The sequence below is a fragment of the Tetrahymena thermophila genome, assembly GCF_000189635.1.
Source record: "Tetrahymena thermophila SB210 genomic scaffold scf_8254605, whole genome shotgun sequence".
NCBI lineage: Eukaryota > Ciliophora > Oligohymenophorea > Hymenostomatida > Tetrahymenidae > Tetrahymena > Tetrahymena thermophila.
Genome location: NW_002476375.1, coordinates 277520 through 305024, shown reverse-complemented (window position 1 = coordinate 305024; position 27505 = coordinate 277520). Strand labels below are relative to the sequence as shown.

At 23.1% G+C, this 27505-nt stretch overlaps 8 protein-coding genes across 8 annotated transcripts; 3 read left to right on the top strand and 5 right to left on the bottom strand. All coding sequences in view use genetic code 6, as the record gives it.

The window, feature by feature from the left end:
* Nucleotides 1-405: 405 nt before the first annotated feature.
* TTHERM_00621470 (endonuclease/exonuclease/phosphatase family protein) lies at nucleotides 406-4442 on the bottom strand (the record flags this gene model as incomplete). Its single annotated transcript, XM_001017972.3, has 16 exons — nucleotides 406-492; nucleotides 559-640; nucleotides 699-788; nucleotides 843-1153; nucleotides 1231-1362; nucleotides 1572-1810; nucleotides 1869-2199; nucleotides 2356-2504; nucleotides 2559-2831; nucleotides 2893-3107; nucleotides 3165-3258; nucleotides 3312-3585; nucleotides 3691-3759; nucleotides 3915-4096; nucleotides 4155-4230; nucleotides 4332-4442. The coding sequence occupies 16 exons, from the start codon at nucleotides 4440-4442 to the stop codon at nucleotides 406-408; spliced, it is 2715 nt and encodes a 904-aa protein (XP_001017972.3).
* An 871-nt stretch (nucleotides 4443-5313) lies between these two features.
* On the bottom strand, nucleotides 5314-7655 carry TTHERM_00621460 (endonuclease/exonuclease/phosphatase family protein; the record flags this gene model as incomplete). The annotated part of the gene is made up of 10 exons (XM_001017971.2): nucleotides 5314-5547; nucleotides 5604-5752; nucleotides 5824-6096; nucleotides 6162-6376; nucleotides 6454-6547; nucleotides 6606-6879; nucleotides 6964-7032; nucleotides 7144-7325; nucleotides 7393-7468; nucleotides 7548-7655. 10 exons carry the CDS (start codon nucleotides 7653-7655, stop codon nucleotides 5314-5316), a joined length of 1674 nt encoding a protein of 557 aa, XP_001017971.2.
* Nucleotides 7656-8396: 741 nt separating this feature from the next.
* Nucleotides 8397-9923, bottom strand: TTHERM_00621450 (Serine/Threonine kinase domain protein; the record flags this gene model as incomplete). The annotated part of the gene is made up of 2 exons (XM_001017970.2): nucleotides 8397-8755; nucleotides 8882-9923. The coding sequence occupies 2 exons, from the start codon at nucleotides 9921-9923 to the stop codon at nucleotides 8397-8399; spliced, it is 1401 nt and encodes a 466-aa protein (XP_001017970.2).
* A 1250-nt stretch (nucleotides 9924-11173) lies between these two features.
* On the bottom strand, nucleotides 11174-11977 carry TTHERM_000621449 (kinase domain protein; the record flags this gene model as incomplete). Its single annotated transcript, XM_012798101.1, has 1 exon — nucleotides 11174-11977. The coding sequence occupies one exon, from the start codon at nucleotides 11975-11977 to the stop codon at nucleotides 11174-11176; it is 804 nt and encodes a 267-aa protein (XP_012653555.1).
* A 2492-nt stretch (nucleotides 11978-14469) lies between these two features.
* Nucleotides 14470-15369, top strand: TTHERM_000621448 (transmembrane protein, putative; the record flags this gene model as incomplete). Its single annotated transcript, XM_012798100.1, has 1 exon — nucleotides 14470-15369. One exon carries the CDS (start codon nucleotides 14470-14472, stop codon nucleotides 15367-15369), a length of 900 nt encoding a protein of 299 aa, XP_012653554.1.
* A 1616-nt stretch (nucleotides 15370-16985) lies between these two features.
* TTHERM_000621447 (hypothetical protein) lies at nucleotides 16986-17741 on the top strand (the record flags this gene model as incomplete). The annotated part of the gene is made up of 2 exons (XM_012798099.1): nucleotides 16986-17267; nucleotides 17316-17741. The coding sequence occupies 2 exons, from the start codon at nucleotides 16986-16988 to the stop codon at nucleotides 17739-17741; spliced, it is 708 nt and encodes a 235-aa protein (XP_012653553.1).
* Nucleotides 17742-20078: 2337 nt separating this feature from the next.
* On the top strand, nucleotides 20079-24607 carry TTHERM_00621420 (MORN domain protein; the record flags this gene model as incomplete). The annotated part of the gene is made up of 2 exons (XM_001017967.2): nucleotides 20079-21673; nucleotides 22276-24607. Exons 1-2 carry the CDS (start codon nucleotides 20199-20201, stop codon nucleotides 24605-24607), a joined length of 3807 nt encoding a protein of 1268 aa, XP_001017967.2. The 5' UTR covers nucleotides 20079-20198.
* A 476-nt stretch (nucleotides 24608-25083) lies between these two features.
* Nucleotides 25084-26618, bottom strand: TTHERM_00621410 (alpha-soluble NSF attachment protein; the record flags this gene model as incomplete). Its single annotated transcript, XM_001017966.3, has 8 exons — nucleotides 25084-25225; nucleotides 25292-25431; nucleotides 25553-25654; nucleotides 25752-25946; nucleotides 26087-26148; nucleotides 26206-26325; nucleotides 26385-26486; nucleotides 26555-26618. 8 exons carry the CDS (start codon nucleotides 26616-26618, stop codon nucleotides 25084-25086), a joined length of 927 nt encoding a protein of 308 aa, XP_001017966.2.
* Between the last annotated feature and the right edge of the window lie 887 nt (nucleotides 26619-27505).

Here is a 27505-nt window from a genome sequence, read left to right as displayed (position 1 = left end):
AACTAACTACTTAATTTAACTATTATCAAATATAACTAGAAAAATAATATGAAAATTAATTGTAATATTTATTTGAAAAAAGTATAAAAAATTACATTTATCGATAAATATAATTTCAGTAAAATATCATTTTATAAAAATTTATTTAATTTTCATGTTTATTTTCTAATTTAATTTAAAAAGTTTTTATAATTTAATATTTAATAAACTTATCTTTTTTTAAAAGGATGAATTTTAATTAAAATATTGATTGCTTTATATTTAAAAGCACAAAATTATTTTTTAGCTTAAAATTTATATTTTACAAATAAAAATATATGAAAATATATGTACTAATAACAAATTAAATTTAACTAATTAACACTAAGATACGTGAGGTATTTAATAAATATAATTAATTATTTATCAGTTTTTTTAGATTAATTTATCTTCTTAATCATCATCATCGCCTATGTCTTCTTCTTCTATTTTTTATGCAGTTTGATTTAGTTCCTATTTTAAAAATTAATCGATTATTTCTGGCTTCTACAATCTTAAAATAAATATTTAAATAATTACTGAATAAACAGTTTGAAGAACTTGCTCTTTCTTTTCTTAATTAACTTTTTTGATATTTAATATGTAGTTGGCATACACAGGTCTATTTATTTATAATAAATTAAAGTGATAAACTAATATTTTTAATAATAAAATTAAACCTGTGATTTGTATAGTTTAAATCCCTTCTATTATAGTTCAATTATTCATGTTAGTCACCTTCTTTGCACCATATCATAATTCTATCAGGCCTTTTCATATTATAAAATCGAAATTAAATCAATGAAATTGAATATATTTATTACCAGCCTGGGACAGTGACTTGAGTATAATTAGATGAGTAAAGCTCGTATTTAAATGTTGGCATAAAATTTATTTTCTCTTCTTAATACCTGATCATATATTCTGAATTTTACTTTTATATTGCAAACTCTTCATTTTTGAGTAAGTTTTGAAGAGCCTTTTAAGCTTTATCTTTATCAGTCTTTTTGTTTCTTTCATAAGTATCTATATTCTGGCGAACTTCAACTCCTTGCATAACACTTGAGAAACCTAAATCTCCAAAAAGTATATTATAATCTAAGCTTTCTAATTTTTCATCTTTTGTTTTTCCTGGCTATTTATTTATTTATTTATTTATTAATTTTTAGTTGAATCAATTTATTTATTTTTATAAATTAAAAAATTATTTACTCCTTCTTGTTGGTAAGAGCGTTAATGAATGTCATTAAGGCTATACATTTTGCTCTTAGAATTATAGTCCAAATTGACATTTAAGAAGTTTATTGAGGCATCATCAATGTATAACTTAACACAAACTGCTCCCTTTTTAAGTTAAATTAATTTAAATTCAAAATAAAATAAATTTCATTTATTTATTGTTCTCTTTTGATAAATTTAGTAAAAAATATAAATTTCTTCAATAAAAAAAAAAAGAGAGAGAGATGATTCAAACAAAAAATATATTTTTAATTGAAAAATGTGTTTTTTGATAAATTAAAGGCTAAAATATTTGTATAATTTCTATGAATTACCATATAAGAGGTATAACCTAACTTGACAGTGTCTTCGTTCATTTTAGAAATTCTATGTTAGATAGATTACTTAGTATAAACTAAAGTAAGAATTCCATATAGGTCTTTGTGTTTTGTAAGAGAGTATTAATCATAATTTTATAATGATTTTAATATTAGTTAATTCCATTTTTTAATTTCAGATTCATTGTTAGCTGAGACAAAGTTTTTGGCATTAAATTCTATAATTTCTTATAGCCCTATTATTTTATTTTAATATAATTTAGATTCTTTTCAAATAAATAAGAAATTTCTTACCAACACAGACTACATCTGGAGTGTCTTTAGGATCGAAGGCAAAGAAAGAACCATTCTAATCTATTTGAGAAGGTGCTTCTAAACCATTCACATTCCATGTAATTACAAACACTTTTATCTTTGAAAAATTACAATATTCATCTTATTTTGCAATTAAGGCTTTTTCTACACTTTCATTAAATATATTTATACTTTCTGTATGTTAGCCTACAACTAAATCTATGGCTTCTTGCTTTACATTGTCTTCAAAGTTTTACAAATAAAATCTTGAAATTGATTTATAGCCATGAAGGAGAAGACCCATAATATCTCTTTATCCTTTCTTCGTAACCTATTTTATTTCAAAAGAGATATATCAAAAAACTACTTTAAGAAATACATTTTAATTTCTAAATCAAGTTTTATTATTTTGAAATGCATTTTATATATTTTTAATTGTCTTAATAGTAAATTAATTTCATTAATTAATTTATTTATTTATTATTACATCAGTATGAGTTGAACCTGTGCCAGTGTAGTGTTTGGATATTGCATCACCACAATCAGCCCAAATACATTTAAATTTGCTGATAAAAGGGTGGTTCTATTTAAGATTATTATTGTCTACGTGGTCTAATGGGTCTTCACCGAATTAATCTTTTTTTATTGAAGATAGATTTTATATATAAATAATTAGAATAACTAATTTACCTGCTAAACTAACTCCTAACTGATCTAGCTATTATACGAGACTGTCAAGGGCAATTTTACTCTAAAATACATTAGTTCTATCAAGACAATCTAAGCAATTAGTACGAACAATACCTTTCTATGTTACAATACATGTTTTATTTGAGAGGTCTTCAGCATAGAAATGGAAGTTGTTGTTCATTTAACTCAATTCTCTAATAATAGGATTTACTTTTTCATATTTTTAATCTTTACAAACTGTGTGAAAATCGAAGAATTTATATCTCACAAAATCTTTATTTATTTATTTATTTAAAATTTTATGCTTTTTTGTTCAATTTATTTAAAAATCTACCTAAATTATTATGCTTTAAATGAGTTTCAAACCCTTCTGTAATCATTTATTCTTATTCCTTTGACTTTTTCATTAAATTAACACAGAGTACGTAGTTGTAGTTCTTTTTAATGTCTTCAAAATGCTTAAGGAAAGCAGGATTTGTGAATTCAAATGACCTTGTTATCTTTGTTTAAGCAGTTATACCTCTTTGTCTCCAAAATATAGGCACAGATCTTTCAAGAAAAATCAATCTTATTTCAACAGATTTAAGTAAATATCAATAATTTTACCCTCTGATTTGCAATTGAGAGCAACAAAATTAGTTAAATAGAATGATCTACTCCAGTTCACAGTAATTAGCAACATCACCATCATCATTAATACCTTTAAAAAAACCAATTGTATTAATGACATTGTAAAAATAAAGTATATTATACCTCTAGCATTATATCTTGTGCCTGCCTTTTTGCATGAACGACGAGCAAATAGGTAAAAATCTAACTTCTTACCCTAAATATAAACTGAGAAAGTAGAGCAATAGCCTTAAATAATTGCTATAGTCCATACAGATGGAATTTTTGATGCTATTAAGTCTTTGCAGAGATAGCTATTCCAGCAGAATCTCCAATCTCTTTCAGATGAATAAGCCTATTTCTATCTTGATAAACTCAAGTCATATGTGTAACAAAAGTAATATCCTTCAGAAAAGAGCTAAGATTATTTAAATAAATGATTTTTATTATAATTAATAAAGATATTGTTTATAATAAATAAATAGATTTATTTATTTATTAGTTTATTTATTGATTTACTTACCTTTCTAATATTTTTGATGTATCCTTTTAGTTTCTTTCCCTTTTCTCCTTCTAATATTGCTTTGTTCCTCTTTAATTTTATAAAATAATTTATCAGCTATTTTAATAACAATATCAAATTGATCATTTATATTTCTAGATAGCTTTCCATTTATTTTTTTATCTAAATTTAAGAAGTCTTGCTAGTAGAAAATATTATCTCAATAAGTTAATTATTTTAGTTACTTCAAATGGAACAAAACCAAGAGATCCTATTTCGAAGATATCATGATTTAAGAATGAACAAGTGAAAGCTGCATCCTCTGCAAATACCAAAAATGCTTAATCCATTAAATATTGGATACCAAGGAATGCAGAAAACTTTTTGAATTCAATTGCTTTCTCTCCTTCTATTGTATCTTCTAAGCCTATTTGAAAATAAATTAATTATCTTAAAGCCATTCCTAATCTATTTTAAACTAATACCTATTTCATAAATTCTTCCTGTCTTTTCAATAATCAGTTTTTTATCTACTTTAGGGTTTTTAGACTTCAATTAAAGCTTTAGTTTAAAATGGATGAATTAGACTCAACAACAATAATTTTTTTATTGTTTATTAATTTATTTGGTTGAATTAATTCCTAAAAAGTTTGAATAATTACTTCGAAACAACTATTATAACGAGTGAGCCATACAACCTAAATATTCTAAAATAACTTATTTTATGTACCATCACCATTAATTATTATGGCATCTGTTATTTCGTCTACCATTTTCACTACTAACTTTCTTATAATTTGTCAAAATCTATACTATAAACTACTTGTGGATTTATATATATATATATATTTCTAGCTTAATTTGTTTTTATTAATATTATGATATATTTAATAAGTATTATTATTTATTTTAATCAAGCAACCAAGCCAGCTAATAAATTTTTTATATAAATTTCAATTATTCAAATTTCATAAATGTGATGATATGTTTATTGAGATAAATATTTGCTTGCCTGTTAATGGAATAAAATATTACCAATAAATAATTAATTAATAAATAAATAAACAAATACATCAATAACTAGCTTAAAAAGCATAATATCAATTTAAAAATAATCTATACCATTACAATCAAACTTATTCAACTTTGTAATAGAAAATATGCAGAAATAGTATGCACTAAATTAAAATATTTGCAAATTCTGACATTTTCAATTTTAATTTTTCTCTTAATTAAAATTTATCTATTTATTTATTTTCTATGTATTTAAAAACAAAAAAATTCTCAAATATTTCAGATTCATTTCCTCTCATTTAATATACAGCAAAATAATACATTATGAATTTTTTATTTCATTGTTGTTTATTTTATTTAACAAGATAGACAGTTAAATACTAGCTTAATAAAAATAAATTACTATAATTTGAATTCTAAATTAAATTTAAAAAGTTAGAGAGTATTTTTAAAATAATTATTTTTAGTATATAATTTATAAATAAATATATAAATTTTTAATGACTTGCATTAAAATAATATTGTTTAAAAATAGTTTAAGATTATAGTTGGTTAAATTTTAATTTAAATATTGATATTAATCTAGAAGCTAGCTTAATTTGGTTGTTAGCATATTTATTTTTAAAATATTCAAGATTTAATTTATTTGCTTTGTTCTTAGGGAAATTTATAATTATCATCATTACATTAATAAATTTACTAATTTTCTTCTTAAATATAGCTGAAATCTGTCTTTTATCCAAGTACCAAATCTATGGTTTACTATTTTAGATGGTCTTCAAAGTTATATAAATAAAATCTATTTAAAGTTGTTTACCCATGTTAAATTAGACCAGCAAAAGTTCTTGTTCCATCTCTAGTTACCTTTATTTTAATTAATTAATAAAAGCCTTAATTCAAAAAAAATTTTTTTATCTTACATCAGTATGAGTAGAGCCTGTTCCTGTATAATGTTTTGATATCATATCGCCACAGTTAGCCCATATTTCTTTAAATTTTTAAGTAAAGGCATCACATTGTCCTTTCTTACTTTTATCTATGTGGTCTAAAGGGTCTTCACCAAATTCATCTAAATTAAACAATAGATGTTTTATAAAAATAAAAGATGCAATTAAATGAATAAATAAAGTAAGTTTGTACCTTCTAAATTTGCTCCTAGCCCTTCTAGTTGTACGATTAATATATCAAGTGCTATTTTACTTTAGAATACATTAGTTCTATCTAGGCAATCAAGACAGTTAGTGCGAAATAAACCCTTCTATGCCAAGAAAACAGTTCTTGTTGAGATATCCTCCATATAATAGAGGAAATTTCTGTTAAATGAATGGAGTTCTCTTATTTTAGGATTTACTTACTCGTATTATTCATTCTTACAAATATCGTGAAAGTCAAAGTATTTATATTTTACATAATCTATTTATTTGCAGTGTTTAAATATTTATTTAATGAAGTTATATTTTTGAATTTAAATATTTTACTTAAATTATTATTTTTGATATGAGCTTCATAACCTTCAGTTATCAACTATTCAGATGGCTTATACTTTGCCATCAAATTTACACATATTACATAATTATAATTCTTCTTAATGTCTTCAAAATGCTTTAAAAATGAGCTATTAGTTAATTCAAAAGGTTTAGTAATTTGGCAGCTAGCAGTTATCCCTGTTTATTACCAGAAAATAGGTACAGATCTAATCATTTTAAAACATTAATTTATTAATTTTTAATAAACTATATTTTATTTTCAAATAAATAATAATTTATTTACCCTCTAATTTGTAAATGAGAGCAGCAGTATTGGTTAAAATAAATAATTTATTCAATTTCATTGTAATTGGCTACGTTTCCTTCTTCATCTAAACCTTTAAGAGAGAAATAATTTTTTTATAATATATTTTAAACATTGAAAGATAAAGCTACCTCTTGCATTATAACGAGTCCCTGCTTTTTTACACGAGCGACGAGCTATTAGATAGAAATCTAGCTTTTTGCTTACCATATAAACTTAAAAGTTAGAAACAAACCCTTAGACTACAGGAATTGTCCATAGAGGATTAACTTTAGCTGTAATTAAATCTTTGCACATATGGCTGTTCCAAGCGAATCTCCATTCTGTTGCTGCTTTAAATGCTTACTTCTGCTTTGATAAACTTAGATTATATGTATAGGAAAAGTAATATCCTTGCTTGAAAAGCTATAATTAAATAATTTAGATGATATTTAATTTATGTTCGCAAAAAAAAAATTATGTGAATAATTTAATAGCAAAATTACTTACGTTTCTTATATTAGTAATTTGTTGTTCTAATTAAATTCCTTGTTCTCCATAAAATAGATCTTTGCTTTTCTAAAAAATAAATAAATTAATTTTTGCAAAGTATTTTGTATTTAAAGTTTTCTATATCAAATTTAAGAAAGTTTAAGTAGAATAATTAATAAATAAATAAATATATCATACAATAAACGAAACGAAGCATAGAGATTATATTTCAAATATATCATGTTTTTATATCGAACAAGTTTAAGCTACATTTTCTGCAAAAATTAAGAATTTTATATCTAGGATTGATAATACCCCCATGAAAAACGAAAAATTCAAAGTTTCAATTGGTTTTTCTATTTAGCTTTTCCAATTGAGTTCTACAATTAATAAAGCATAAAAATTGAATAAATATCTTCCAAGAGATTATGTTTATAAATAAATTACCAGTTTCATATATTTTTCCAGATTTTTCAATAATGAGCTTTTTATCTACCTTAGGATTCTTTGATTTAATCTGCAGCTGTTTTCATAAATATGTATTAAAAATTTGTATATTTGCTAATATAGTTAATGAAGTTATAAATGAAGAGCAAAAATACCTCAAAAAATGATGGATACCTCACAGCATAGACAATTTAAATATTTTATATTGGTTTGTCGTCGTTTTCTACCTATAATTTAACTACTCTAGAAATAGCATCTACCATTTTTTCAATATTATTTATTTTAAAATTACAAATTATTTATGTTGATATATTGCTTAAACAATTACGCTCAATATTTTACTCAGTTATTGTATTAATAAATTTATATTTGATAAGTATTTGATAAATAATATTTTGGAGACAACAATTAAATTTTTGATATAAGGTGTATATGTAATATAGTTAAAAATTTAATTTATTATAAAATAAGTATTTTTCTATTCTTACTAATAATTAAATCAAAAAAATACATAAATAATTTATTTATTTATTTATTATTTTTTAATCCAAACAAACGAACACTTAAAATAAAGTTGAAAATTTTGATTTTATAATTAAAAAGATCTTTTTAATTTCAAAATAAATAATTTAATTAATGGCATATCTGAAATCAAATATGTTATTCAGTTTTAGCTAAATAGCAGAATTTAAAAGGGTTAATAAAATTAATTTTTTAGTTACGTACTATTTATCATTTTAATTTATCAAAATTTAAAGACTGTAATTTATTTAAATTTTACATCTAAAATATAATTTTAGAATTAATATAATAATTTTTTTAAAAATTACATAAAATTGACTAAGGAAAGAAGCTGGAGTATGGTAAAGGAGTATTGAAGGTATTTATAATGTGATTAGTTAGGTATGAATTATATAAAATGTAAATATATTTTTTAAGACAGTAATAGAAATTACTTTGTTTGTTTGTTAATTAATTAATTTATTGGAATTAAAAAAATTATTTCATTTCTTACTGCAACAACAACAAGCCCATCTTAACAATCTGAATAAAAGCAAGAGAAAAAAAACACCAGGACCAGATAAATAAAAATAAGGAAGAAAACCTTAAGAGTCTTCATAATACTTTATAGACATACTCTAGTTGTATTTAGATTGAAAATAGTTTTATATATTTTCTCTTCTTTAGGGCTCTTCCTATGAACAAAAGTTTAATAATTAGCTACTACTACTAGTATCATTTAATTATTGTGACCAGAGTCCAACATCGAAATCGCTTGTGCAAATATGCAAATCGTCGCATGGAAAGGATAATAATAACTTTGCACAAGTTATCAATAAAAGGAGTGAATATATTAAATTTACTAAAATTTAAAAAAAAATATGAAATTTAAAAAATTTTTCATATTCTTTCTTAAATGATAAAATAGAAAAGTAAAAGCTCTAGACACCCACCACAATTTAAGCTACTAATAAATAAATAAAGCAACTTTAAGTAATGTAGTAAATAGAAATTCCAGTCAAACCCAATGGAACTATTGACTATATAACCTAAAATAATAGAATAAACTTTTCAAAGAAAGTTTTTTCTCTCTTAGGCAATTGTAATTCACTTTAGGTTTGTTAACTTTGTAATTTGTTATTGTTGTTTAATAGCGATAAAGTTTCTTCGTTAAACTCAGTCCCCATTTATTCTATTTTTTTTATTACTTCACCTTTATTGGAGCCATCTAAATCCTGCAATAAATTTAGCACTGCTTAGCAACAAGCTCTTTATTTAGGTTCATATTTCATCATATTAAATGCTAAAATTAAAAGATTTTTGTATTTATGATTGGTTATTTTAGGAAATTTTCCAGCTTAAATTCCTAACATATCTTAAAGAGACAAGTCGCAGAGAAGGCAGAATATTGCACCGACTGAATAGTAGTCAGATTCTTTACTGATTTAATTATTAAAATTTACCTCTGGAGCAGCAAAAAAAGGAGTACATCCTTAACCTTATGTATGTGTATGACCTTTTTCTTATCTAAGTTGTTTAGCTTCTCCAAAATCAGCTATTTTAATAACACGGTTTTTATCGACCAATATATTATCTGGTTTTAAATCTGAATGAATAATTTTTTATTCATGGATTGCTATTACTCCTTTCAATATTTAAATGAAAATTTATTTTAAAATATTTTCTGTTTTTTCAAGTTTTTTTATGTATTCTGTTAAGCTGCCATTAGAACAGTATTCCTAAACGATAAAAAGCAGCTTATTATCGAAATCAACTAAAACATCTTCGACTTTGACAATATATTGAGATTTAAGTTTCATGCAATTTTAAAATTCTTAAAAAGTTTTTTAAAATTGTTCACTAACATCATTACCTATGCATGGTAATATAGCTTTAATAGCAACAACTTAATTTTAATTAAAATTAAAAGCTTTGTAAACTCTTCCAAAACTTCCTTGACCTAGTTATTACTAGACTGTAAACCCTTTCTTATCCAAAAATTATTTTGCCTATTCTTCAATACTCTTCATAATATTTTAGCTCGATAAATTGCTTTTTTATTAATTTAAAAACAATATTAGCGATAAAGTAAAAATAAAAATGATCACTATAAATTAATAGATGTCTTTCTGTCTTCCTTAATATATTTAAATTTACTTTTTTTGAATTTATTTTTTTGAATTAAATGAGTATGTATATCCATTCATAATTTTAAATAATTAAACTGAATTAATTAATTATTCTCTTTTTTAATAATACTCTACATCCAGCAATATATTTTTTAAACTGAATGTAATATTTCCAACAAATATGACAATTTATTCATAGTTTATTTGTTAATTCAATTTGAATTACAATAATAAAATTAAGCGTATTTTTCAAATAGAGAAAACAATCAAAAAAATTATTTTATATTAATCTAAAATGATCATTAAAGCATAAATATATTTTACATTTTTTTGTATTAAAAATGAAAGCTGTATTATTTAAAATTTAAACAACTGGAAAAAAAATTGCTCATTATTATTGGTGAAAATGTTTATTTAAATTCAAATAAACATTCAAACATAACATTTATTTTTTCAGTTTTTTTAAATTATGTTTATATTAACTCATTTTTTAAATTAAATGAAATGCAATTTAAATTAATAATAATAACTGATTTTTTAAACTAGTTTGTCCTCATTTAGAATAAAAACTAAAAATAACTCGCTTTTTAAAAAGAATTTGCAATTTAATCTTCTAGTTTTCAAAGGCTAATAAGAATGCTAACCCAATAGAATAGAATAGTAAGCAATTTTGTCAAATTTACAAGTATTTAAAAAATAAGTAAAATTTAATTTAAACTTAATAAATAATGCATCAAAACACCTTTGATTTAATCTAAAGCTTGTAAAATTATTCTCACTTTTCTCCATTATAAATTTATTTTAGAAATATTACTTTATGTGTATTAAATTCATACTCAAAAAAGTATCACCGAATGGCAATGTTATTTGAAAAAAGAAAATATATTTAAATTGAATAAAATGCAATATATAAAATCAGTTTTTTGGTTCAAAATATGAAGAAATACTTTATTAAATTTTTTTGGATTCAATAAAAATTACATAAAATTGACTAAGGAAAGAAGCTGGAGTATGGTAAAAGAGTATTGAAGGTATTTAAAATATGATTGGTTAGGTACGAATTATATAAAATGTAAATATATTTTTTAAACCAGTAATAGAAATTATTTTGTTTGTTTGTTAATTTATTTATTGGAATTAAAAATATTATTTCATTTCTTACAGCAACAACAAGCCCATCTTAACACTATTAAATAATAATAGAGGGAAAAAACACAAATACCAGATAAATAAAAATAAGGAAGAAAACCTTAAGAGTCTTCATAATACGTTATAGACATACTCTAGTTGTATTTAGATTGAAAATACTTTTATATATTTTCTCTTCTTTAGGGCTCTTTCTAATAACAAAAGCTTAATAATTCGCTACTACTACTAGTATCATTTAATTATTGAGACCAGAGTCCAACATCGAAATCGCTTGTGCAAATATGCAAATCGTCGCATGGAAAGGGTAATAATAACTTTACATAAGTTATCAATAAAAGGACTGAATATATTTAATTTAGTAAAAATTAAAAAGAAAAATGAAGTTTTTTTAATTTTTCATATTCCTTCTAAAATGATAAAATAGAAAAGTAAAAGCTAAAGACACCCAGCACAATTTAAGCTACTAATAAATAAACAAAGCAGCTTTAAGTAATATAGTAAATTGAAATTCCAGTCAAACCAATTGGAACAATTGAATATATAACCTAAAATAATAGAATAATATTTTCAAAGAAAGTTTTTTTTCTCTTAGGCAGTTGTAATTCACTTTAGGTTGGTAAACTTTGTAATTTGTTATTGTTTTTTAATAGTGATAAAGTTTCTTCGTTATATTCAGTACCCATTTATTCTATTTTATTTATTATTTCATGATTTTTGGAACCACCTAAATTCTACAATAAATTTAGCACTGTTTAGCAAGAAGCTCTTTTTTTAGGTTCATAAGTCATCATATTAAATGCTAACATTAAAAGATTTTTGTATTTATGATTAGTTACGTTAGGTATTTTTTTGCTTAAATTCCTAACAAATCCTCATAAGACAAGTCACAGAGAAGGCAGAATACTGCACCAACTGAATAGTAGTCAGATTCTTTGCTGATTTATTGTTGAATATTAACCTCTGGAGCGGCAAAAAAAGGAGTCCATCCTTGACCCTATGTATGTGTATGACCATTTTCGAATCTAAGTTATTTAGCTTCACCAAAATCACCTATTTTAACAACTCCGTTTTTATCGACCAATATATTATCTGGTTTTAAATCTGAATGAATAATGTTTTATTCATGGATTGCTATTACTCCTCTCAATATTTAAATGAAAATTTCTTTTAAAACATTTTCTGTTTTTTGAAGTTTTTTTATGTATTTTGCTAAGCTTAAACAATAAAAATCAGCTTATTATCGAGATCAACTAAAACATCTTTGACTTAGACAACATGTTTTGAGTTAGGTTTCCCACAATTCTAAAATTCTTTAATAGTTTTTTAAAACTATTCACCGACATTATAAGTTTAGGAGGGTAATATAGCTTTAATAGCAACATCTTATTTATTATTAAAATCAAAAGCTTTGTAAACTCTTCCGAAACCTCCTTGACCAAGTAATTACTAGACTGTAAACCCTTCATTAAATAAAAATTATTTTGCCTTTTCTTCAATTGCCTCCATAATATTAAGTTCGATAATTTGCTTTTTTATTAATTACCAACAATATTTAGCGATGAAATAAAAATAAAAGTGATTACTATTAATTAATAGATGCATTCCTGTCTTCCTTAGTATTTTAATTTACTTTTTTGAATTTATTTTTTTTTTAATGAATATATCCACCCATCCATCAAAATTTATTCTCTTTTTCTATAATAATCTACATCTAAAAGATATTGTTTTAAACGTGATAACATTTCCAACAAATATGAAAACAGAACCATAGTTTATTTGTTAATTCAATTTTCATAATAATAATATTAAGCGTATTTTTCAAATAGAGAAAACAATCTATAAAATTATTTTATATTAATCTAAAATGATCATTAAAGCATAAATATATTTTACATTTCTTTATATAAAATAATGAAAACTGGATTATTTACGATATAAACAACTGCAAAAATATTACTTATTATTATTGGTGAAAATGTTTATTTGAAATCAAACAAACATTCAAATAAAACATTTTTTCAGCTTTTTTTAAATTATGTTTATATTAACTCATTTTTTAAATTAAATGAGATAAAATTTAAATTAATAATAATAACTGATTTTTTAAACTAGTTTATCCTCTTTTAAAATAAAAACTAAACATAAATCACTTTTTAAAATGAATTTGAAATTTAATCTTCTAGTATATAAAGGATAATATGAATGAGAACCCAGTAGAATAGAATAGCAACCAATTTTGTCAAATTTACATTTAAAAATTACATAAAATTGACGAAGGAAAGAAGTTGGGAATGATTAAAGAGGATTGAAGGTATTTAAAAGTCATTTGTTAGGTACAAATAATATCAAGGTAAATATGCTTTATTAGCTGAATAATACAAATTACATTGTTAGTTAATTAATTTATTTATTGGAATTAAAGAAAGTGATTTCATTTCCTACGTCATTTACATCATTTAAAACAAATTCATTTTAAAAATCTAATTAAAAACCAGATAAACAAAATTATAATACCAGATAAATTAATGTATGGAAGAACACCATAAGAGCCTTCATAAAACTATATAGACATACTCTAGCTGTATTTAGACTGAAAATATTGTTTCATATTTTCTCTTCTTTAGGGCTCTTTCTATGAACAAATACTGTTTAATAATTCACTACTAGTATCATTTAAAAATTATTTCCAGAGTCTAACGTCGAAATCGTTTGCGTGCAAATATACAAATCTTCGCATAGAAAGGGAAGTACTAACTTCACATAAATTATCCATAAAAGGAGTGAATAAAATGATTTAAACAAAATTTCAAATAGTATATGAATTTTTAATTATTCGTATTTATAATATTCTATCTAAAAGGATATAAAACAAAAGTAAGTGACTACGACACCCATTACAATTTAAACTATTAATTAATTAATAAATAAATAAATAAATAAAGCAACTTTAAGTAATGTAGTAAATTGAAATTCCAGTAAAAATAAATGGGATTATATATATAGAAAAAAGTGAAGTCTGTCTCAGTAAAAAAGTAAAAAAAATATTTTATTTCTCCAGTCCCAGTTGACAAAAGAAATAGCTGGAGTATGTTAAAAGATTATTGAAGGTATTTAAAATGTGATTGGCTAGGTACGAATAACATAAAACAAAAATATTTATTTTTTATAAGCCATTAAAACAAATTACTTTGTTTTTTTATTAGTTAATTTATTTATTTATTAAAATTAAAAAAATTATTTCATTTCTTACTTCTTTTACAACAATTAACTAGATAAACAAACCATCTAGTAAATATGAATGCATTCCAGGCTAAATAAGCAACACAACAATATAAATATAAATAAGGAAAAATACCTTAAGAGTCTTCATAATACTTTATAGACACATCGCTGCATTAAGATTAAAAATACTTTTATATATTTTCTCTTCTTTAAGGTTCATTCAATTAACAATTTAATTAATTTAAACTATTTTCTTATTCTCCTGTTTTATATTCTTTATTAAAGTATCCAACATCGCAATTGCTTATGCAAACATACAAATTGTGGCAGGGAAAGCCTTTTTCTAGATAAACCCAAGTCATCAATAAAAGGTATTAATAAAATAAATTTACAAAAATTTGAAAAATAGAATGAACTTATATTAATTTTATATCTTCTTTCTTCCAAAATGAGATTAAAGAAAAGTAAAAGGAACAGACACCTAGCACAATTTAAGATAAAAATAAATCAGTATTGCAATGCTTACTAATGTAGTAAATTGAAATTCCAGACAAACCTAATGGAACTATTAGCGATAGAACCTAAATTAATGGAAAAAGATATTCACAGCAATTTTTTTATTTCTTAGGCAGTTGTAATTGAATTTAGGTTGGTAAAATTTGTAATTTGTTATTGTTGTTTAATAGTTATAAAGTCTCTTCGTTAAATTCAGTACCCATTTATTCTATTTTATTTATTATATCATTATTATTGGTACCACCTAAATTCTACAATAAATTTAGCACTGTTTAGCAAGAAGCTCTTTTTTTAGGTTCATAAGTCATCATATTAAATGCTAACATTAAAAGATTTTTGTATTTGTGATTGGTTACGTTAGGTATTTTTCTTGCTTAAATTTCTTTCAAATCTTAAAAAGACAAGTCACATAGAAGGCAGAATATTGCACCAACTGAATAGTAGTCAGATTCTTTGCTGATTTATGCTAATAAATTAACCTCTGGAGCGGCAAATAAAGGAGTCATTCCTTGACCTTTTGTATGTGTAAGACCTTTTTCGAATCTAAGTTATTTAGCTTCACCAAAATCACCTATTTTAACAACATTGTTTTTATCGACCAATATATTATCTGGTTTTAAATCTGAATGAATAATGTTTTATTCATGGATTGCTATTGCTCCTTCCAATATTTAGATGAAAATTTCTTTTAAAATATTTTCTGTTTTTACAAGTGATTATATGTAATTTGTTAAGCTGCCTTTAGAACAGTATTCCTAAACGATAAAAATCAGCTTGTAATCTAAATCAACTAAAACTTTTTAGACTTAGACAACATGTTTTGAGTTAGGTTTCCCACAATTTTAAAATTCTTAAATAGTCTTTTAAAACTATTCACCGACATTTTAAGTTTAGGAGGGTAATATAGCTTTAATAGCAACATCTTAATTATTATTAAAATCAAAAGCTTTGTAAACTCTTCCAAAACCTCCTTGACCAAGTAATTACTAAACTGTAAACCCTTACTTAAATAAAAATTATTTTGCCTTTTCTTCAATTGCCTCCATAATATTTTAGTTAGAGAAATTGCTTTTTTATTAATATACAAACAATTTTTAGCGATGAAATAAAAATATAAGTGATTACTATTAATTAATAGATGCATTCCTTAGTATTTTAATTTACTTTGTTTGAATTTATTTTTTTTAATGAATAAACCCATCCATCCATCCAACCGTTGACCAAATTATTTCTCTTTTTCAATAATATTCTACATCTAAAAGATATTGTTTTAAACTTAATATAATATTTCCAACAAATATGACAACACAACCATAGTTTATTTGTTAATTCAATTTGAATTATAATAATAATTATATTAAGCATATTTTTCAAATAGAGAAAACAATCTATAAAATTATTTTATGTTAATCCAAAATGATCATTTAAGCATAAATATATTTTGCATTTCTTTATATAAAATAATGAAATTATTTATAATATTAAAAATGCAAAAATATTGCTCATTATTATTGGTGAAAATGTTTATTTGAAATAAAATAAACATTCAAATAAAACATTTTTTCAGCTTTTTTTAAATTATGTTTATATTAACTCATTTTTTAAATTAAATGAGATAAAATTTAAATTAATAATAATAACTGATTTTTTAAACTAGTTTATCCTCTTTTAAAATAAAAACTAAACATAATTTACTTTTTAAATGAATTTGAAATTTAATCTTTTAATATATAAAGGATAATAAGAATGCGAACCCAGTAGAATAGCATACTAACCAATTTTGTCAAGTTTACATTTAATTAAAAATCACAAAAATTGACGAAGGAAAGAAGTTGGGCATGATTAAAGAGGATTGAAGGTATTTAAAAGTCATTTGTTAGGTACAAATAATATAAAGGTAAATATGCTTCATTAGCTTAATAACACAAATTATATTGTTAGTTAATTAATTTATTTATTGGAATTAAAGTAAGTGATTTCATTTCCTAAATCATTTACAGCATTTAAAACAAATCCATTTTAAAAATCTAAATAAAAACCAGATAAACAAAATTATAATACCAGATAAATAAATGTATGGAAGAACACCATAAGAGCCTTCATAAAACTATATAGACATACTCTAGCTGTATTTAGACTGAAAATATTGTTACATATTTTCTCTTCTTTAGGGATCTTTCTATGAACAAATACTGTTTAATAAGTCACTATTAGTATCATTTAAAAATTATTTCCAGAGTCTAATATCGAAATCGCTTGTGCAAATATACAAATCGTCGCATGGAAAGGGTAGTACTAACTTTACATAAGTTATCCATAAAAGGAGTGAATAAAATGATTTAAACAAAATTTCAAATAGTAAATGAATTTTTAATTATTCGTATTTATAATATTCTATCTAAAAAGATATAAAACAAAAGTAAGTCACTAAGACACCCATTACAATTTAAGCTATTAATAAATAAGTAAAGCAACTTTAAGTAATGTAGTAAATTGAAATTCCAGTAAAAATAAATGGGATTATTGAACATAGCAACAAAAAAATTAGTTATACTTTATTGCAGAAAGAATTTTATTATTTTACTCTTTTTTTTATTTCAGCATTATTGTGATCATCTAAATTTTTCAATAAATTTAGAACTTTTAAGCACGAATCTCTTTTTTTAGGTTCAAATGCCATCATATTAAATGCTAAAATTAAAAGATTTTTGTATTAATGGTTGGTTATTTTAGGAAATTTTCTATTTGAAATTTCTAACAAATCTTAAAAAGACAAGTCACAGAGAAGGCAGAATACTGCACCAACTGAATAGTAGTCAGATTCTTTGCTGATTTATTGTTGAATATTAACCTCTGGGGCGGCAAATAAAGGAGTCCAACCTTGACCTTATGTATGTGTATGACCTTTTTCTAATCTAAGTTATTTAGCTTCACCAAAGTCAGCTATTTTAACAACATTGTTTTTATCAACCAATATATTATCTGGTTTTAAATCTGAATGAATAATGTTTTATTCATGGATTGCTATTACTCCTTCCAATATTTAGATGAAAATTTATTTTAAAATATTTTCTGTTTTTACAAGTGATTTTATGTAATTTGTTAAGCTGCCTTTAGAACAGTATTCCTATACGATAAAAATTAGCTTATTATTTAAATCAACTAAAGCATCTTTGACTTAGACAACATGTATAGAGTTAGGTTTCCCACAATTCTTAAATTCTTAAATAGTCTTTTAAAATTATTCACCAACATTTTTGTCTTTTGTTGGTAATATAGCTTTAATAGCAACATCTTAATTGTTATTCTAATCAAAAGCTTTGTAAACTAATCCAAAGCTTCCTTGGCCAAGTTTACGCTTGACAGTAAACCCTTTATTAGATAAAAATAATTTTGCCTTGTTTTCAAGATCCTGAATCATATTTTAGATCAGTAAATAGCTTTTTTTATAAATTTACTAATAATAAATAGCTATATAATAAAAATAAAATGATTACTATTAATTATCAGATGTCTTTTTGTTGTCCTGAATTTTTTATATTTACTTTTTTTGAATTTATATTTATTTAAAACAAATTCATCGAAGAGATCCATTCATATCATAAATGAAAAAGCTTATTTGAAATATTACTCTTTTCTAATAATTATCTATATTATTTTTTTTAAACTGAAAGCAACATCTCTAACATAAAAGACAGGCATTTCATTCATAGTTTATTTATTAATCAAGTTGAATGATTTCTTCAAATATTGTAAACAATCAAAAAAATTATTTTGTACTAATCTGAAATTGCCTTTAAAATATAAATATATTTTAGATTTGTTTATTTTATATAATAAAAGTTGGATTATTTACAATATAAAAAACTGAAAAAATATTGTCATTACTATTGGTAAATAATCTATTTGAAATTAGATTTTCATACATAACATTTCTCTTTTTTAAATTAAATGTTTATTTTCTCATTTTTTAATCTAAATGAGAGAAAAGTTAAATAAAAAAAACTATAACTGATTATTTACACTAATTTATCCTCCTCATTTAAAATAAAAACTAGAAATAATTCATTTTAAAAAAATAATTTCCAAATAAATCATCAAGTAAAAAGATAATTTTGCTTTTATTGATTTTTTCATAATTTAAATAGAATTTATTATTCAAAATAACAGATATGAGCTTAGTTCTGAAATAAATTGTTATAAAATTTTTTAAAAATACAAATTAATTTATGAAATAGGAAAGTATTTTTCAATTTATTTGAAGGCAATCAAAATTTTATCAATCACAATTTTGATCTTAAAAACAATATTTTGAGGTAAAATTTAAATAATTATTTTCCTATTCAAATGTTAAGTATTTCTTTGTTAGTTATTTTATTCATCAATCAATTAATCAAATAATTCTCTTTTCAAATTTTGATGATTTTTTTTAAAAAAAGGGAAATTATATTATTTTTAATTTCACATATTTTCTTCTTCTCTCTCCAAATTTTCCTTTGATGTTTTTCAAAGCATTTCTTTTATACAAAACCATAAATTTTTTCTCTCATAAATATTAATCTCAAGTTTTAAAAACAAACTATAATCATTAAATTATATTTAAGTAAAATATATGAAAATACAATTTTAAATTCACTGCTCTAAATCAATTGCATTTTTGTATTGTATATGATAATTCTTAAGGCTTTGATTTATAAATATAAATTCAATTCTGAAGTATAAGAAATTGCTTTTTGCTTTTTAAATGAAGTCTGAAATAATTTGATATCAACATAAATAATCTTAAAATATTTGGTTGGATTTATTCCATAAATTGAAAAGATAATATTTGGCTAAAATTTTTTGTTTGTAAAATATTTTTTTTATTTTTAAGCTTTTAAAATTAATATTATTTTATCATCATAACACAAATAGATCTTTTTATAAAATAAAATTGATATTAATAAATTACTGACTACCTATCATACATCAACTGCTTGTTTTAATAGAATATTAGTATATACATTTATTCATTATTCATTATGATATTTAATAGGTGGTAAATTTATTTACTAAATAATATAAAAAACAAAATGAATAATAATTATTACATATTTTATGTAAATTCTTATCTATTCAATTATTAAATTCATCAGAATACTTCAATTTTATTTAGAATCATATAATATTTGTTTTAGTACTTTAAGTATTCGATAGTTTTAAAAGAGAAGCAAACAAACTCAAATTTATATAATTATTAATATAAGTAGTTTATTTGTAAATATAAAAAAAAAAAAAAATACCTTTCTTATGTATCAAAATAATGACAATAGTTATAATGAAGTTCTCTAAGATGGAAGAATGATGAGAATGATTTCTATGCTTCAGCCTCTTGGAGAAAGACGCAGACTTAGGAAGATTAATTACTTGTTTCTTAATTCAGACTATATAGCAGATGAACCTATAAAAATAAATAACAAATAATGTCCAGGATAATTGATAATAGATACCTAATCTGAGAAATATAAAAAAGCGATTGATAAGCGTAATTAACTATCAAATATAGTTAAGTAAGATGTTGAAAAAATAAGCAAAGTCTTTAGATATTCAGAATAAGATTTTAAATAAAGAGAAAGAGGATAGTTCTTTGAGTATCAATATTGCATGGATTCAAGAAATTAAATAAGACCTTAAGATGCGATCAATAATTTTTTCTAAATTGCTACTGATGGTAGCCAAATTGATGGATTTGTTATTTATTTCAGTGGCTAAATTACTGAGGGAGTTCCTTGCATGGCTTTTTAAATAAGAAATGAAGTTCATTTCGTAACTGTTCATTAAATTTTAGAATTATGGAGAAAATTCTTGAATGGATACAGAGAAAAGAAGCACTTGTTTTTAATTATTGAGTCCCCTTGTTCCTCATAATTTTTAGATCAAATTCATTAAAGCAAAGAAAGGGTCGATTAGTACAATGTTAGCTTTTTATTTAGTGAAAGAGAGAAGAGAACAACTCGTTCTTAAATTAACAGCTACTTAAAGCAGTATGAAGAATATCAAAAAGTCATCAAATAAAGAGTCAATGATGAGGACAAAACTCCATAAAACTTCATTTTGAAATAGGATAACGTTTGGAGAATAGAAGATTATGCAGGTTGCTCCGGATTTACTGCTGCTCTGTGTGAGCATCTGCTAAATTCACCACCAAAAAGAATAGAACAATTATATTAGAGCAGAATTGAGTTCTACTTAAATAAGTATGTAGTCTAACCTGGGTTCTTTGGCTTTGCTGCGAAGAACTATTTAGATTTTGGATGGTATATGGACATAAATTACTATAGAATATAGCAACAAAGCTCTATCAATTTTTATGGAATAAAGAGAAGCCATTTTAACTTACCAATGGAATAAATCTCAATTGAGCAAGAATAGAATATTTACAAAGGATTTAACTACTTTGGTTTAGTTAAAAACAAAAAAACTGACGTGCTTATCCATGATCCAATGCTTTTAAAAAAGTAAAAAGAATTAGAATAATAGACTGAGTTACTAAATGCAAAAATTGAAGAAAATAAAATCTCTGAAGCTAAAAATGAAGTGAAGTCATATGTTTCTCAGCAGTCAGTTTTAGAAGATTACAATTTTCAAAGCGGAGATGAGGAAAATAATCTAACAAGAAATTGCAATGGGTTCTAAATTTATGAAGATGGATCAAAATATATAGGTTAATGGTTTAACAATAAATAAAACGGAATAGGAGTAGCCATCTATAAAAATGGAGACAGGTAAATAAAACAAAACTTTTATTTGTATTTAAAAAGATTAAATTAACAAGCAAAATATTTACAATCAATTAGCTTTAATCCAAAAAATTTAGAAATAAATATCTCAAAAGCTTTTTTCTTTTTTTAAATTCGTTTCAGCCAACGCGTATCTGATATCACTAAAGTCTACAAATTTAAAAACAAATCTTTTATCTTCCATTCAATTAATCAAAATAATCATCAATTATATTTTATTGATTTGCTTATAAAAATTCATTGAATAAGAAAATTAAGAGTGATCCATCATTGATCGATCTATTTATCTGTCTTAATATTTTGTGGAGATTTTATTTCGCTCATCATTATTAATTTGAACATTCCATTTTCAAAATAATTTTTACTCTTTAATTTTTGTAATAAAAATCTATTTTATTTTTAAAATTTCTCTCCTTGCTTTTTGATAATTTAATGAAAATATTTTTTTAAAATTTATTTTACTTAAAATTTTAATATGCTGAATAAATAAATATAAAAATATTATCAATTATTTATAAATTTTGTTTGATAATTTTTATGATAAAGTTAGCTACAAATAATAAAACATATATTTTTAATTTACTTAGGTACGAAGGAGAATTCGTAGATGGTAAATAGTGCGGATAAGGCTACTTGTATACAAAAAGAACTATATACGCAGGCTAGTTTTATAATAATATGTATTTTGGAAAAGGTATAGTAATTTGGTGGGCACGCTTGAGAAACAACTGCTTTGTTGGTAATTTTAATGACAGATAAGCCACAGGTTATGCCTATAGATTAGATAATTCAAGAGAAACAAAATTATTTGGTATTATTTCTGATAAACATCAATTCAATTAATACTACGAAGATCATGAATTAAACATGGATGTACCTGAAGAAGAATCTATGTTTAGTTGTAATAAAGATGTTTATGAATTTGATTTCAATTATAATAGCCTTGAAATGAAATGCAATTTTAAAAAATAATTTAATGAATATTTAGAAAAATAAGAATAATTTAAAAAAAAGGCTGAAGAAAACTTGAAAATGTTAATTTTTTAATAAGTCCAACCAAAATAAGAAGTTCCTGGTCTAGATGAATAAGGACAATAGTTATAATAGGTAGAAGAATAATAATTTGCTATTCCTGACGTTACTTAACTGCCTTAATATGAGGAATTTAAAGAGGATCTAAATGATCTCAATCCAGATATGTAAGAAGATAATATTAAACCTTAAGATGTAGAGTTTTTGCTCAAGCACGCTGTCTGTAAAGTAGAAATTCAAGAGGAAGAAAAAATTTAAAAAGAAGAAAAAACATTAGAAGTTATACAATAGATTGATGATATGCTTGACGATTTTGAAAATATTTAATTATAACCTGTATAAAAAAATCAATAACCATTAGAGTAAAAAGAAATAAAATAACCACCATAGGAAATAGGTTAATAATAAATTTAAGAAGAACAAAAAAATGAAGAAGCTGGAAATCAACAATAAGAAAAAATTTAAATAGAAAGTAAAAATGAAAAACAAGAGTAGTTACCTTTACAATAGCCAGAGCAATAAATATAAGAGACTGCAGAATAGAAAGCTATTTAGGCTCGTCTTGCTTTAATACCTTTAGTAGCTATGAAAGAATATTATAAAAAGCAAGAGGGTATAGATTTATATGTGTCAAATGAAAAAGTTGAGTAAGATATGAGTCAATAATTTAAATAAAGTATGCTTAATATTGGTCAAGCTGAAAACAATAAATTTATGAAGATTAGAATATAAGACGACGCTAACGTTAGCTTTAATAAAACCATTTTAGATGATCAATAAAAAGAGAAATTTATTAAAAAATTCAAAAAAAATGCTGCCAAAGCATATGGATGCAAACCTGAAGATATTATTATATTCGGTCTAAGCAAAGGATCTATAAATGTTGAATTCAAATTAAGGGATGAACTATATATCAAACTAAATGATAGTAACTAAGTTATAGATTTTTTCAAAAATAAATGCAATTACAAAGGAGCTGAATTGAGAGTACATAACCTATTAGAATATGCAACTCTAACACCTGAAAACTGTGATCCTAGCTTTAACTTTGACTGGTCTAAAGAACCTGAAGGAAAAATTTCTTATAGAGGAGGTCTTACTATTAAAAATAAGGGATTTAAGAAGTAACACTATATATTCCCTTCTGGTTGGAAAGGCTTTGGTTTAAATATTTCTAAGTATAAAGATAAAGAATGGATAGGATATGTTAATGGCAAACCAACTTATAATTCAAAAGAATAATGGATTGTCCTTTATCACGGTACATCTATCCAAGGTGTTGAAGGAATTACAAAAGAAGGTTTTAGATTAGGCCAACATCATAAATATGCAGGAGCTAAATGCAGGATTACTGGAAAAATTATTGAAAAGAGTAGTAAATGCGTGTATTTGACAGATGATGCAAACGTAGCAGGTCGCTATTCAACTCCTTTTGAAATTAAAGGCAAAGCTTACCAAATGGTATTTTAGTGCAGAGTTAATCCTAAAGTAGTTAGAAGCCCTAAAGAAAAGCCAGATTACTATATTATAGAAGAAAGTGGTTAACCCTAACAAAACATTAGACCCTATCGTATTCTTTTGAAAAAGCTGGATGAAAAAGAATATAAGGAATTTTAAGAAAACCAAGAAAAAATACGCTAAAATTATTAAGATTAAAATGAAGCTCAATATTAACTTTAAAAGTTATTAAGAGAATAAGAAGAAGAATCTGGTAAAAGAGAAGAAATATAATATTATGTTGAAAGTAGTGAATCTGATAATGAATCAGAACAAGATAAATTTGAAAACAATAAATTGCTAAAAAACATATTAAATAATGATTAGCCCAAAAACAAATAAAATAATTAATAACTCAAAAATCAATTACACATACCTATGTCTAATTGATTTATGTACGTAAGTACTATTTATTTGTATTGAAATTGCCTAAGAAAGATATTAATTTTAATTTATTCATTTGTTTATTAATATTTTTTTTTTAGATGTAAAAAAATAATCTCTTCTGAGACATTTTTCTTTCTAAAATAATTTATTTAAATTATTTTATTATTTGTTTCTCTCATAACTAATTAATTTAAATTACAAAAAGAATTTACAATTTTTGAAATAAATAAATATATTCAATATCTTTTAAAAAAATAAATATGTACTATATTTCAAGCATATTGTTTATGTATCAATAATGAATGTTTGTTTCTTTACCTTTTTAAAATGCATGAAGTTTTAAATGATATATAGATAGGAGATATTCCATAAATTAACTAAATTACATTATATATTGAATGAATGCATACTTATTCTATCTAGACTATAATAATTTAATAGTAATATTTATATATATAAATTATTTGTTATAATTGGTTTCAAAGACCAGCATCCAAGTTATTTTCTTGATTATCATTGCCAAGGCCTAAAGGATTAACTCCTTTATTTAAGTGTTCCTTAGCTTAATTAAGTACTCTTAATTACCATCTATCTAAAGGAATGATTTAATTATATTCAAAGCTAATTTAAAAATTAAAAAAATAAATAAAAAAATTTAGTAAATACACATTTTAACAAATATTTTACCATTATTAAGAGAATTCTTCAATGTTATTTGTCTCAAAGCATTCAATTAATTTATTGATTAACTTAGCTTATCTAGTGTTAGTAAAAGGTGGACAAACATTCATATAATCTTCAATGTGATTCTAAGCTCCAATATAATCCTTTATTAATCCAATTAAAAAGAAATATGAATACGTTGTTAAGTAAATAGATTGTACATTAATGATACAATACTATTAAAAATATTTTAGCAAATTAATAAATAAATAAATAATAGCTTACTCCAGTTGCCAAAGAAAGAAGCAAACTTTTGAAAAATATATTGCCAGCAATACCTTGAGTTAATTTATTTTCACTATACTTCTTACCTATTTCTTCATAAGCCTTTTTTTTATTAATTTTAAGATGAAACAAGATTAAAAATAAACATACAAAAGCAAGCAAACTAATTGTTAAATATTAAAGATTTATTATATTTTACTATAATAGCTTAGTTATAAGTGGTAGGTTCTTCACTCTAAAAATCTGCAACTTTAATCTTCATGTTTAAGAAATCTGAAGTTGAATTGGTTTCCAATGAGAAAATCTTTGATGCTTCTTAATAAGAAGCCATTGCATTTTCCATTTCACCTTCTTGCTCATAAATTTCAGCAATTTATTTTTGAATTTTGCCTGCCTTTTTTTTAAAAAGAGTAATTTTATAAAAAATACATCTTAAAACTAACTTCTTTTTATTTGAGCTTATTTGCTTTATTGTAAATTCTTTCAAATAATTTGAAAAAAATCCCTAAAATACGAAATTGTTGAATTATTTACTGTTCCCTATCTATCTTGATGCTGATAGAATTCAACTGCTTACTTCAATAAAACTATGCATTCTATTTATAAATAATATCAATTATTACTTTTTATTTGAACTTCTCAAATTAAATTACCATGCTTATCAGTACGCTTTTTCATATTTGCAGCTTCTTGATAATATTCACCAACACTAGTGCCGTCACTTGCTTCTTCGCATTTGGCACATTTAATATAAGCTTCAGCGGCTTCATCCCCTAAACAATAAAATGAGTTGAAATTACTTAAAGTACTAATATTATGCTTAATTGCTTACACATATCTGATAATTTAAACTTAGCTGCAGCTGCCTTGTAGCAATCTAATGCTTATTCAGCTCTTTCGCCTTTACTTGAGAATATACCAGAAAAAATACCACCTATATCAAATATCATTTAAATAAATTAAAAATCTCATATCAGATGCTTTAAAATCTAAATAAAATACCCTTAAGTTTCTTATCTCCCTTTTTCATTAGCTCTTAAGCTTCAGCTGCATATTTCTAATTCATTTTACTATTTAATATGTTATTTGATTTGATTTTTCTTTTTTTCTTTTGATGATTTGTAATTTGCTGTAATTGAAATTTTAGTGATAATAAACTTTTATTAATTTTTAACTAATAATTTATGTCATAATCATAAATAACTTTTTGTTATCAGTAGTTCTAATCTAAATAGAAATATAGATAAAAAAATAATTAACTCTCAATTAAAAGAAACAAGCAAATATTAATTTCAAAAAGAGTAATTAATCGATGTGAATTATAATTATCCAAATCAGATATTAATAATATTAAAAAATAGATTGATCGATCACTTCATAAAATAATCGTGTCAATCAATTGCAAGCAGTATACTTTTAGTTTATATTTCTATCTTTTTTGATATAATAGATAGGCTTTTATTAGTTGTGTAGTTTCGATGATCAATTAATTGCGTTATTCTGATATGATAAGTTTTGAATCTTTCTTTCTTTTGCTAATATCAAATTTAACAATGAAATCAAAATTTATTTATTTATTTTTTTTTGAAGACATATTAGAATTTTTATTTTAAGCTTTGATAAAACCAATCAAAAAAAAAATAATAAATAAATAAATTGTTTAACAAAGAAGAAAGACATTTAATCTTAAACATTTTTTAAAAATAATGATAAGAGAACAAATGATAAAATTAATGAGATAGATCTTATTTTATTTTGTTTAATTGAAATAAAGAAATAACTTATAAAAAATTAGTAAATGATTTTAAAATTTTATGTTTGATTAACATTTTCACTTAAAAAAAAATAAAGTTTGAAATAGTAATTCAACATTTATTGATGCTATAAATTTAATAATTTCTTTTATACTTAATAATTTACTCAAAACATTTTTCTATTTATATTAATTAATAT